Genomic DNA, 13,080 nt, shown 5'->3' on the forward strand with positions numbered 1-13,080 from the left:
ACTGGGTCTTATAATTAGGACCGGAGGTAGTATCAACTTATTGTTATTTTTTGTGCTAAAACTTAGCATCGCACATTACTAATTTTTTTGGAGGGTTATAGTTTTGAGTATTTTTAAATTATTTTGGACTTGAGACTAGCTTTTATCAAGTTGAGAATATTAAGGTTAAAAGCAGTTAAAAACCTCCTAATAAGTATGTTTCTTGAAATTTAAATTTGTGTTCTCTTCTGTAGATGGCTGAGATAGCTTACCGTCTCAACTAACAACTTGTTAGTCACACCTGATTAATTTATTATGGGGGGTTAATAATTACATTGTTTTTCTGGAATCTCATAACAATGATTGACGTTAAGAGCATCCAAACAAATCTTTTTTTTTTTGAGCTGAAGAGCATCCAAACAAATCAAAACGCGCGAGAAGTGAATGATAAAGACCGAAGACGCGGACACCAAACAAAACAATCTAGAACGGAACTTTCCTTAATGATAACATTTTGACCTCTGCGAATGAGCAATGCGCGTTGACTCTGTGAAATGGAGACGCCCTTCTCGGCCGCCAGCTGCTCCGCACTTAAATCCTCCGTATTGCAATAAATATCTATGGTTACGTGGAAGGGATTGACTTTTGATGGAATCAGAATGGTCATGGTAATGGGATTGGTAATGGAGCTTTTATTTTATATTGAGTAGGAGGTAATATGTGGAAGGAACACAATCATTTATTTTATTTTATAATAAGATATATAAAATTAAAAGACTATAATACCCTTAGTATTTTAGAGCTGGGGACTCCAACCTTCTGCACTCTTTAACTCTTTTTCTAATAAAAAGGAGACCGCATGCTCATATACATTGTTTTAAAAATAAATACATTAAATTTTGCCTCATTTTACAATAAAAATAATTAAATATTTTAAAAATGAGAAACGGCTTTCTATCGTATCCCAACAAATTTATGTATAAAAAGTAATAAAAAATCAATACTTCCTTAAAATTTATCCCAACAAATCATTAATAATTCCTTAAAATTATAAAATTTTGATTCAAAAAATTTATCACTGGGTCATTAAAATTATAATTTTCTTAAAATTTAAAAATACATTTTGAAATTAATAATATGTAAGATTAAAAGATAAGAAGCAATAGTTCTTATTATCATTTTCTCTAATATTAGTCCAGGTAAGTAAGATAATCCGTGTCTTACTTCAAACAGTCATCAAAATATTCTGTCTAAATAAATTATTTCAAATACGTAATAAAATATTCCTATCTGAAACAGAATATTTTAAGTTTGTAACAAAATATCCCTGTCCGAAACAAAATATTTCAAGTCTATAACATTATTGTAATATGAGTATTCTTGTCTTTTGAGCTTTTTAATCCCTAGACTCAAAAGCATTACCCTAGGGGGAGGTGGGATTGTATAATCCCACCAATGTGGCATTCTTTAGTACTCGGTAATCTTCAATCCCTCATATCAAACATGACAAAATCATCCAATCCCCTACTGCAATCCCATTCCCTTCCCCTCAATCCCTCCTACCAAACATGTCCTATGAGTATGACTATACCCCCATTAACTTTCCTACGCATTTCCTACTTTTCTCATACTTCCACTTGTTGTATCACACACTCTTTATATAATAAGTTTTTTTTTTGAAAAAAAAGTAAGGAAAAATAAAAGGGAAAATCTAGTCCATAATGAAGGAATGCAATGAAGATTACAGAGAACATACGAGAGTCCATCTATACTTAGAGTTGAGAATACTAGTTGCGGCTCGTTGGACTAACCTTTTTCTCTTTTTTTTAATTTTTTTTAATCTAAGGCCAAGCCTAAAAAATTAGGGATTTCTAAAAAAGAAAGGTAAAGGCTAGTCTATAAATCCACTTATTCAATTTTTTGAATTTTAAGAAAACTAAAATGTAAGTTTTTTTTTTAATGCTTAACACTCATTCAGATCAATTCAGATCAGAATTTATGAAAATGATGAAATAAGAAAGTATAACTTTCAAACTTGAAACTATTTTGACTTATTAGGTCTAGTCAACTCGTATTTCCACTCTATTTATACTGTTACATAGCCTTTTGGTTTTAAACTCATTATCTTTAATTATTTTGCCAAAATTGAAAAACATTAGTAATTTTATTAAAATTGTTTCACAATTGATGAAGTCTCAATCTTCTTCTAGCGGGCAAAAAAAGTTTCAATCTTCATCCCTATTAATACAATCAATTTAAAAGAAATACCCTCTTCCTGTATTCAATGAAAATGTGCAAAAATACTGGGGCCTTGTAAACCAACTAACGTCAAACACATTTTTTAAAATTTTCTTAGTTTAAATCCTTAGTAAAAAGCATGATGGATTTGTAAATTGTAACAAAAAAAAATCAAAATGTGCAAAAATGGTTTTTCTAAGAAAAACAATTAATACCCCAAAAACTTGTGCAAATTAATACACATTTAGGTTTGATTAAAAAAAATCCCACATTTAATATCACAGTTTTCTTCTAAAACATACATAAACTTAACTACTAGAAGGTATATGGAACTATACATTGTTGATGTAACATCCACCTTTCTACGAAGGTCGTCGCGGCAAAGGGTACCTTTTGCCACGGTGAAATGCCTAAAACATGGCATTTCATTTACGCATCATTGCTGCAGCAAATGGTTGAAAATCTTAAATATGGGGTTTGGAGGTTGTGCAGTCACTTTGAGTTCTTCTTAAGCGGAATAGTTTTGCTCTATAAGGGTTCCTCGGGGCAAATCTTTGAGGAGTTTGTGAACTCCAAAAGTAATAGTAAGTGATCCCAATCTCTTTATGTGTTTTCTCACTCTTTTTTTTCTCATTCTTCTCCCCTAGTTAGGATTTTGTTATCTTTGGGATAAACCCTTAGCGAATATCTAACTTGATGATATGATTTGTCTTAGAGCCACGGATTCACGGTAGACGTTTTGATGACATCCAAGTATGCTTTAGGTAAATTCTGCTACTATTTTGGGAATTGAGGTAATGTAAACTCTTACCTATTTCTCCTGCTGGGTTCTCTAAGAGAGCTCTTAATTAAAAAGTAACCTCTAGGACCAGTTTTGAGGGAACTGGAATTAAAAAAAAGAAAAAGAATAGAATACTACTGGAATTGTTGATTGTATCTAGAGTTTATTTTAGTATGATTGATTATTGTGAAAACAACAAGTTTCTAGAGCTCTAGGATTGGACATAAGCCTTAAAGCTAGTTCTTGGTTTTCCCTCATGTTTACTGACATCATCTATGGATTTCGCCATGGCGAAAAATTATGTCGTTGTAAAAAGCATGGTTAATGTTGCCTCGATGAGGCATAGCACTCACAGTGACAAAGGTGGGGTTCAATGTGACGAAGAACCCTATTTATCGCGGTGAAGAGCTCAGAATTGTACTATGTGATATTCGTTTGAATTTGTAAATTGAAATAAACTGTGGTATGTTGTACTGCTACATGCTGATATCTTGTTATGTGATTGTGACATGAATGAACCCTGATGCCCTGTATGAATCAATAACTGGTAAGAGTTGAGAATTTGCTATTATGATTATATTGCTTTGACTTGAGAAACATTATGATTGTGTATTATGTTATAAACTATAAAAATGCGGAGGTGTTGTGATGGAGATATACGGCATAAGCACGTGGTTCACCTCCATATAGCGTATTATGGTTAGCAATTTGGACGGGTTAGTATACCCTTATTTGCGACACTCTTAGAGTATCTTAATGCAATATCCCCCAAGAGCAGCATATCTATCAAGATACTAGATAGTATACCTATTGGGGCAGCATACCTCATTCCTAGAGCAGCCCATGGCATGCGTGTACTTTGTCAACTTTGGCTGATCTGCATCATAGGTGAGGGAAGCTTGTAGTAGTCACCGGCCACATGGTAAGCACCAGCTCATTGGTTCAAGTTAGCAAGTATAAGGAGGATATAAGTTGGAAATTGAATTTAAATTAACAACTGATGTTAATGGCTATGGCTTGTTTGTGTGTCAACTTTTAATGTTATATGTTTTCGTTGTATAAGGTTACTCTAACAATGATTTCTTTGCCTATTAGTCCCACTAGTGTACAGGTGCTAGCAGGTAAGGTGGGTAGGAAATTATGTTATTAGGATATTTGTCTCACTCCGTTACTTTTTGCAGGGGTTAATAGCAAAGGAGTCACGATGGAGAAGGAGCATGAGGTTAGAGGTCATATGACAAAATGACCCTACCTCACAATTAAATCTTCTCTATTTATCTTTTAGTTTATTTGCCGCCTAGGATATTGGTATTCATTTATTTAGTCTTGCATATTTGGTAAGTTTGGTTTATTAAACCTTTATCCTGTTATTTTATGGTTTGATTTGGTTTTTTTAATAAAAGCTTGGTTTTGAGGCTTGGATTCGCATTATGATTAATGGTACATATGCTTGAATAGATAGTTTTGATGTATTGATCTAATTATTTCGATAGTAGTTTATTATCCGCTATAACTATGTCAATCGAGTAAACGGAGAAATCTTTTGATAATCATGTTAGTAGTTCAATCCTTTTCTAATATGGATATAGTTATGTATTTAAGGTAAATAAAATTTTTTATAACCACAATATGGTGCTTTGTGGAATATTTGTGCTTACTCTTCTTATATCATGATTATATGAAAAATAGGTACTGTATACTAAAGAAGTTGTAGGGTGTTACAGTTAATAAGTGGGTAAGAATGAAAAATTCTTTTGTTACTCCTTGCGGATATAGGAGAATATTTCAAAACTTTATACGATGGGCAAGACACTATTTTTAATTTTTTGTATTGATATATGGGTTTTAAGGAGGACGAATAATAAAAGAAAGGGAGTATTTCAGAATATAATTTGTGAATAACATGTGCTTAATATAAATTTGATATTCAATCTACCCCATTTTAAGTGTTATCTTAGTGAAATTATTTTGTTCCACTGTGCTTTAATTTAATTAATTAATATGTTGTTTGAGGCATTCTTCAGAAATATCCGATAAAATAGAAATAATGTAAATAAAAAATTAACTTGATCTTGTGATTGAATAACGCATGCAAATCGAGAAAAAATATATCAACTAGTCTCATGAAATATTGAAATCCCACTATGTACCTTTTATAATTTTGACCTGTCTACTGTCAATGGTGTGCATTGAAGTAGCTTTTTTTTTTTAAAAAAATAAATTTTCTCCAATAATAATTTAATCCAAGCCTAAAATTTGGTGATTTTCAATTGAGTTTACTATTTCTAGTAAGTTGGTACTTTTTAACATTGGATTTACGCAAATTGAATAAACACCCTTATACATTTTCAGTAGTATTGACAAAATAATTTTAAAAAAATGAAGTTTATATTTTTATTATGTTCAAGAACTATGGTTTGTTACATAATTGGATCTTAAGAAATCATTAAAATGTTATCACACCACAAAGTTCTATAGAGTACTACCCCTAGTCCTTAATATAAGAACTAATTGATTAATTTGAGTAGATTAAGAAAATTAATTAAGTTATTTATTTCTAACAAATAGGTCTTGTTTTTCCTAAAATATCCTTACTAATCAAGTATATTAGCTAGAACTACCATTAATACAAGGACTATTTTGAAAAAAAAAAGATAAATATAAGATACCAAGTGGATTGAGGTCTTATATTTAGGACCAAAATAAAAATCAAACAAGCTCTTATATTAAAGATTGGAGGTAAGTATTTCTTGCCTAGTTATATTAAAACAGTTAAGGTCATTTTTGTCACGCAATGAAACTGTGAATAACCGAAATTTTTTTTTTCCATGTCACTCCAAAGTGTTAAAAAAAGGTTGCTCTAATTGTTAAAAAATTAATATTTTTGTTAAAACATTTAACATTGACTTTTAACATTTTATAACACTTAGGAATGATATTGAATTAAAAAAATGAATATAAATACTTGCCATAATCCATATATCCTACTTTAAAAATTTTCAAGTGATTATTTAAAGTCAACTAAGACACGTGGCTTGGCCCTTTTCGCAAAAGAAAGAAAAAAACGAAGGTGCTGCTCAGGTTTGACCATATCAAGTCAACCTGGGGCTCCTAGGTGCGCTGTCCAAGCTCATATCGTTTTACCACTTCTTGGAGTCTTTGTTGTGCAGAGGACGTCCCATAAATGTGTCGGCAGCAAATGGGCACTTTTAAAATTTAAGACAAACTAAAGAATTCAATTCAATTCACCAACTAAACGTATTTGCTTACCCTCCTATTCCTGGAAAAATTCAAACAAAAAAAAAAAAGAAAAAAAATTGTCATGTGACAATATTTCACATACTACCTCTAGTCCTCAATAGGATAATAGGATAAGAGTTAATCAATTAATTTGGATACATTAAAAAAAATTATTAAGTTAGTTATTTATGATAAATAGATTTTTTTTTAAAATATCTTTATTAATCATATATATTAGCTAGAACTACATTTTGATGACACTTTTAACATGTACAATTATATTGATTACTTTAAAAACATGGATAAATATGAGAGACAAAGTATATTAGAGTCTTATATTTTGAATCAAATTGAATTCAAACTAACTCATATATTAAAAACATTGTGAAATATTTATAAAATATTAAAACTAACCCAATCAAATTTTAATTCAATAGTTGAAATGAGAAGTGGAGCGAGGAAGTAGAATTTCTTCATTATCATGGTAGTATTTAATTATAGTTAATGGAATACAAGGATAGTTTAGAAAAAAATAAATAAATATGTGGGACAAAATGAATTGAAATATTATGCTACCTCCGGTCCTTAATAAAGACACTGTTTGATTTTTATTTTGGTCCTAAATATAAGACCCCAATCCACTTTGTCTCTCATATATTATATTATATATATATATATTTCCAAAGTAGCCCTTTTAACAATGATAGTTCTAGTCAATACACTTGATTAGTAAACATATTTTAGGAAATATAACACTGTTTGATTTTTATTTTGGTCCTAAATATAAGACCCCAATCCACTTTGTCTCTCATATTTATATATATTTTTCCAAAGTAGCCCTTCTAACAATAATAGTTCTAGTCAATACACTTGATTAGTAAACATATTTTAGAAATATAACATGTATTTAGGACAAATAACTAACTCAACTTACTTCCTTAATCTCCTCAAATTAGTCAACTGGCTCTTATAATTAGGATCGGAGGTCACTAGAACTATCATTATTAGAAGGACTACTTTGGAAAAAATGTATAAATATGAGAGACAAAGTGGATTGGGATCTTATATTTAGGACTAAAATAAAAGTCAAACAGAGTCTTATATTAAAGACAGGAGGTAGTAGTATTTAGGATCAAACTAAAAGTTAAACTAACTCTTATAATTAGGACTAGAGATAGTATTTTTTTATATGAGAGGTGGGCTCCGAGTGGCAAGTGTTATCGAAATTCGAAAGTCTTGAGAATAAGTTGTGCAACTCATAGTTGTTGAATTTTATATTTATATTTTATATTAATGATAATATTAATATCAATTATATATTATTTTTTTGATTATTTTATTTATATTAAAATTAATGTTGATATTCCATTCGGTCAATTTGAATGTTAGTTAACAATAAGGGATGATTGCTAATAAAATTGGTACTAAATTGCTGATAGTACAGCTTATGCACAAAAGGAGAAGCCAGTTTTCGTTAATAGATAATTAACAAATATTTCAATAGGTGCATGAGATTTATCTTAATTTTGATAAGCTTTGAAAACGTAACTCATTTAAATATTTTCATAATAAAATCATTTTAACATACAAGTGCATAATTGAAATTATATTTATAAAATAAAAACCAGTCTCCATTTAAAGTCTAACAACTTACATGATGCCATGATGGCATCTTTAAAAACCTAACGCATTTTGACACCGAAATAGTTCATCGCAGTAAAGGTTTGCGAACAGAAATCTTCTCACTAGATATACTTATTCCCTTATTGAAAATAATTTGATAAAGAACAGAAAAAAGTTAAGACGTATCCAGTACTCTGAAATATTTTTTAAAGTATTTTTTTTGCTTAGCACCAAAATATTTTTGGGTGCTGGACCCATTTAAAAAAAACCTTTGAACTGTTAGATCTATAAAAAAATACCTCACGATACTGAACGTATCTAAAAAAAATTTTCAGATTAATGGATATATCTTAATCTAGACAGAAATCTAAATTGTATTTACAGCCTGCCTCAAGAAAAGGCCTCTTGGTCTTGATTCCATAACCTCAAAGAAGAAATGGGCTACAAGAAAGAAATAGGAAGCCCGTATTTTTAATCCTTGATGGGTTTGGCTTTCAGGCCCACTCTCAGTGCCATTTTTGTAAGAGCACAAGGAATGCCCAGAAAATACTAATAGAAGGCGGCTCGCCGTGGCCAACCGAGCTGCGTCGCAAACGATGGAGTGTGCGGCGAGGGGGAGAACTCCGTGCGTCGGCCCAGCCACGAGACGCTGTGCTCGCTGTGAAGCTGTTTCTTATTGCTCTATTGCTCACCAGGTTTTTCTCTCACTCTTGTTGTAAACTTTTCTTTCTCACAATTATCTTTCTTTTCACTTGATTGTTCTTCTAAGATGCTTCTGGGTTTCGAACTCCTTGCTGCTTATTTTTCTTGGTTATGTATATTGTTTGGCTTCAGATGGAACTGAGTTGGAATTTGAATTTGAGTTAGGTTTGAATGTACTTCATGGCCTGGTAATATGAATTTTTTGAGTTTCCTGAATTCATTTTTACATTTGTGCGAGAGTCGTGTTTATTGCCTATTGTCATATGAGATTGTATGGATAATATAGCGAGGAAAATGTCCTCTTCACTACGACTTCGATTGTCAAGAACATCTAAATAGACTTGTGGGACCAATTTCTGATATTCAGAATATTTGTTTAGGACTGAAGATATTCAGAATTTATTTGTACGGGATTCTACTTGCAGATATTTTCTAGTTAAATATTGATTTTTTTTTTGGCAAATTCTAGTTAAATATTGATGTTCTGCATGAAACACACCTAATTTCTTTCCTTTTTTTTTTTGGTGCATAGATTGCACACTGGAGTCATCATAAACATGAGTGTGAACGGTTAGAAAAACAGATGAAGAATGTGGATGTGTTGAATGAATTTCCTTTCACATCTCTCCAGAAGCTACATATCGGGTAATTGGTGATCTGCTTGTGGTTGACAATGATCTGTATATTTTAATGTATATGTACATGTATTTATGTATGTATAGTTCTTGCTTACTTATTGCTCTTAACTTCCATCAGATTTGTGAAAAGCAAGAGACTAGGTGTTCATTTTTGGCGAAGAGGCATCTTCATCAGGTGGGAATGTGGCTGCACGAATGCTGTTGTGGAGCATCATGCGGCACCTTTGATCGGTTAGGGTTTTCTCTCATTTCCTTCGTAGTTCATATTCTGCCACTTAATTAAATTCCTTCTTTTACTTATGTATGAGTATTGGAATTCAGCTTAATATAAAGAATAAAATAAAAAAAGCTTCACTTTTTGTGCTCTTGAAGATAACATTTTCCCATTAGTCTACTAGTTTTAGATAATTGTTCATTGCAAGAAAAATTGATTTCTGCAGATTGAACAAAGGCTAGGGGATCTCTCAAGTCATTTCTGCCCATGTTCTGGTAATTTTATGCTTCAAACTTTTTTGTCTTCTCCTTCTCATCCTCCTTTAGATGTACAGTGAATTTAACATATGGATGACCAGGGCCTGAATCTGCTATATCAGAGGAGTTGCATAGTTGGGAAGACTACTGTAAGTGGAGGTGCATTCCACTGGACTCACCTGTTGCTTTACTTCTTCACTGGGTATGAGTATCTCATTAACTTTAGCAATTGCTTTATCTTCATTTACATTTCAATGGCTTTCATAAGCATGCCTTACTAGCTACTATGTTTTCTCATGGAAGTCAACACTATTCACGGCCATTTGTTTGTCTACAAGGTTTCTTTTCTTTTTGACATGAGCGTGCATAGGTAGTCTGAGAAGGGGATTTGAATCAGACAAAATTTGTATTTAAAAGTTGGACAAGGGGCAAAGTTACTTATCGTTTACTTGGATCTACTAAAGGTTCTTCATATGATACCATATAAAGCATAGACATGTCTGAACAGGTATTGTTCAGATAATTATTTATGTATTGATTGTCTGGTGTTTTCTATTTCAGCCACTTACGGTATATCATGCTTTGCAACTTGTTGGAATCACGATCCCGAATCCTGAAATTAATGATAAGCTGTACATACATTACCTTGGTAAACTATTGCTTTCAAATTCTTTCTTAAGTATTTTAATTTGATTTGGATTCTTTCTTTCTTTTTTTTTTCCATTTTTTTGGCCCAGAAAATTCCTTTTATGCTCTCTTTGCTTTTACAAAATGATCTGTTTCCTCATTTTTATCTGTTATGTCATTTTAGTGGCAGTGAAACATTTACTTTTATGAATCATTATTCAAAAAAAGGCTTCGCATCTGCATCTCCCTTAGACATTAGTAATTTGCATGATCCCTCGGCTTTTGACTTCTATCTCATGACGTTGTCTCTAAAAGGACCTGAGAAAGAGCTTCTACAACTTGTGGTGTTTGGGGAATTACGGGCACTCTTCCCTGGTGTACGTATTCATGTAGAACTTGTTGGGCCTGCGATTCCTCTACACAGGTCCGTTGAAGTTCTTGTGATTCATGTTTTGTCCTAATGCTGGTCGCAAATTGGTCCACAATGCATATCTTCCGTTTCCCAGTGAACAGGGATGGAGAGAAGATCAGTATTTCTCAGTATGCTCGCTGCAATAGTGATGAGTGTTCCTGCAAATTATCTGGTGATGATGTGATTTTCAAAACGCAATCTGATACCACTTCGGCAGTGACATTGCAGCTTTGGCGAGGGTTCTATCACGATCGTTATGGTGATATTGTCAAGGTATCTAATTTTCTGATGGTCAACATTCAAATTATCATTGTTTCCAGATAACTTTAAATGGCTGATTCTTCAATTCAGCAATTTTCTCTTCAATTTTGTTCCCCTAACAGGATAAGGATTCCTTCCCACGTCTAGTCATAGCCCCAAATGCTGGCATTGCTGCTTATACTAGTTGGTTACCCAGTATTGTATGCCACCCACCTCACGCTTCTCTTTTATGTTTTGCTGTTGATTCAAATTATGAATTACCTTTTATTAAAAGGTACTCTTCCAGTTCTAAATATAAGAGTTATATAACTAATTTGTAGTGAGTAAGGAAATTAGTTAAGTTTTTATTTGTAAGAAATGTATGTTGGTTTCCTAAAATATCCCTTTAATCATTTGCATTGTAACTACTTCCTGATAGAAATTCTCTTAATAAATGTAATTAATGGGGATAGTTTGAAAAACAAATTATAAATTTAGGAGATAAAGTGGATTAGGTTTTACATTTGGAATTAAAGTAAACTCTTTCTGCTAGTTTCTACACTTAAAACTGAAGGAGTGGCAATATGAATAGAAGAGAAGCAGGGTACTTTTTTCCCCGTCTTCTCATTGTTTTTGTTCGGTTTGCTTGATGAATATTTCAGGAGCAATGGAAAAGATGACATCCCGGTTGTTTTCACCGACTACTGTGAGGAAGCTTGTCATCTTGCTGCACATTGTATTGAGTCTGTCTGTAACTGGCCGCTCCCTTGGATTGCCTGTAAGCTTCTTACTTCCGCTTTTGAAAGTTGTATTTTGATAGATTCTTAAGTGGGCGAGTTGGTTCATTATTATCTAGATTTTCACATTCTTACCATTGATCTGGTATCAACAGAAGCATTGAACTGTTATGTCATGTAGGTTCAATTGAATCCATTCAGGCAGCCGGTAGCGGTGGAGGATAGTGTGCTGTTGCTTCCTTGTTATTCAAATTGCTTTCTTTTTGGGATGTAAATTGATTGATTTACAAAAATAAAGTATTAAACACATGCTTATTATTGTGTAATTATTACTTATGATTCCTCACAAAAGAAAATATAATTAACCATGCATTAATCATTTTATATGTTTGATTTTGATATAAATTGAGGAGATAAAGATAATCTCAAGTGGATGAGTTAGAGGAATATTATACGCATGATAATGCTCTTGGTATTGTACTACCTTTGGTCCTTAACATGAAAACTAGATAATTAATTTGAGAAGATTAAGAATTCAGTTACTTTGGTTAATTGTAACAACTAACAAGTGTGGATTGATTTTCCTAAATTATCTTTAATTATATGTATTGGAATGAAAACCCTTGTAATTAATATAAATATTTTAGAGAAAATATTATAAATTCAAGAGGTAAAGTGAACTGAGATCATATTTAGAACCAATTTAATTTTTAATTAGTTTTATATTAAGAATTGAAGCGGTATATTATATTGTGTGCATTGATAAAATGAATCAGACTCATGCATTATGCTTATGCATTAAACGTGCTTCATGAATATTGATGCAATAAAATTGTAAGGATTAAAGTAAAGAAAATGGAATACCAAATAATATTTCATAAAATAATAAAAAAGGGAAAAAAAATGCCAAAAAAAAAATTTAAAATAAAATTGGGAGCTTTGATGTTCAACCTTATCCGTCAATAACCCACCTTCAAGCATATGTTTACTGTCTGGGGTTTGGGATCGAACTAATATATGATGAGTGAAATTTATTAAAATAAATTCAGTAATTACTTCCACTACTAAGATATTAAAAAATTTAAATGAAGTGAAATATTTTAAAACTCAAAATGTTTATACAAACAATTAGTATAATAATGACGTATTTAATGTTAATTAAAAAAATCATAACAAGAAAATAACGAGAAAAGAAAGTGAGGAATGCGTCGTAGTGCCAATTTGACGCCATATGTTTTTAAAGTGTGTCTGATGATGCAAGAAACCAGAACATTACAATATACTGAAACTGAGACTGGTTACAGAGACTGTTACTGAACCGGTTGAGTCAGTGGTTTGATTGGAGTCAACCCGAGATTGGACCAGTCATGATTAAAATAGTACTTCCATTCC

The 13,080-nt window shown here is 31.8% G+C and overlaps 1 protein-coding gene and 2 long non-coding RNA genes across 3 annotated transcripts; all 3 read left to right on the plus strand.

The window, feature by feature from the left end:
* Positions 1-9,187: 9,187 nt before the first annotated feature.
* LOC114757126 (uncharacterized) lies at positions 9,188-9,658 on the plus strand. Its single transcript, XR_003741537.1, has 3 exons — positions 9,188-9,208; positions 9,320-9,432; positions 9,642-9,658. It is a non-coding gene; the product is annotated as an uncharacterized LOC114757126 (long non-coding RNA).
* A 1-nt stretch (position 9,659) lies between these two features.
* LOC114757074 (zinc finger MYND domain-containing protein 15) lies at positions 9,660-11,210 on the plus strand (the record flags this gene model as incomplete). The annotated part of the gene is made up of 6 exons (XM_028946067.1): positions 9,660-9,690; positions 9,774-9,874; positions 10,234-10,321; positions 10,615-10,723; positions 10,813-10,984; positions 11,063-11,210. Coding segments are annotated over 6 exons (558 nt in total), but the record flags the coding sequence as incomplete, so codon positions are not given.
* A 487-nt stretch (positions 11,211-11,697) lies between these two features.
* LOC114757125 (uncharacterized) lies at positions 11,698-12,014 on the plus strand. The gene is made up of 2 exons (XR_003741536.1): positions 11,698-11,729; positions 11,870-12,014. It is a non-coding gene; the product is annotated as an uncharacterized LOC114757125 (long non-coding RNA).
* The last annotated feature ends 1,066 nt before the right edge of the window (positions 12,015-13,080 follow it).

Source organism: Neltuma alba, unplaced genomic scaffold (assembly GCF_004799145.2).
Source record: "Neltuma alba isolate B1F8T4 unplaced genomic scaffold, ASM479914v2 tig00010560_pilon, whole genome shotgun sequence".
NCBI classification, from domain to species: domain Eukaryota; kingdom Viridiplantae; phylum Streptophyta; class Magnoliopsida; order Fabales; family Fabaceae; genus Neltuma; species Neltuma alba.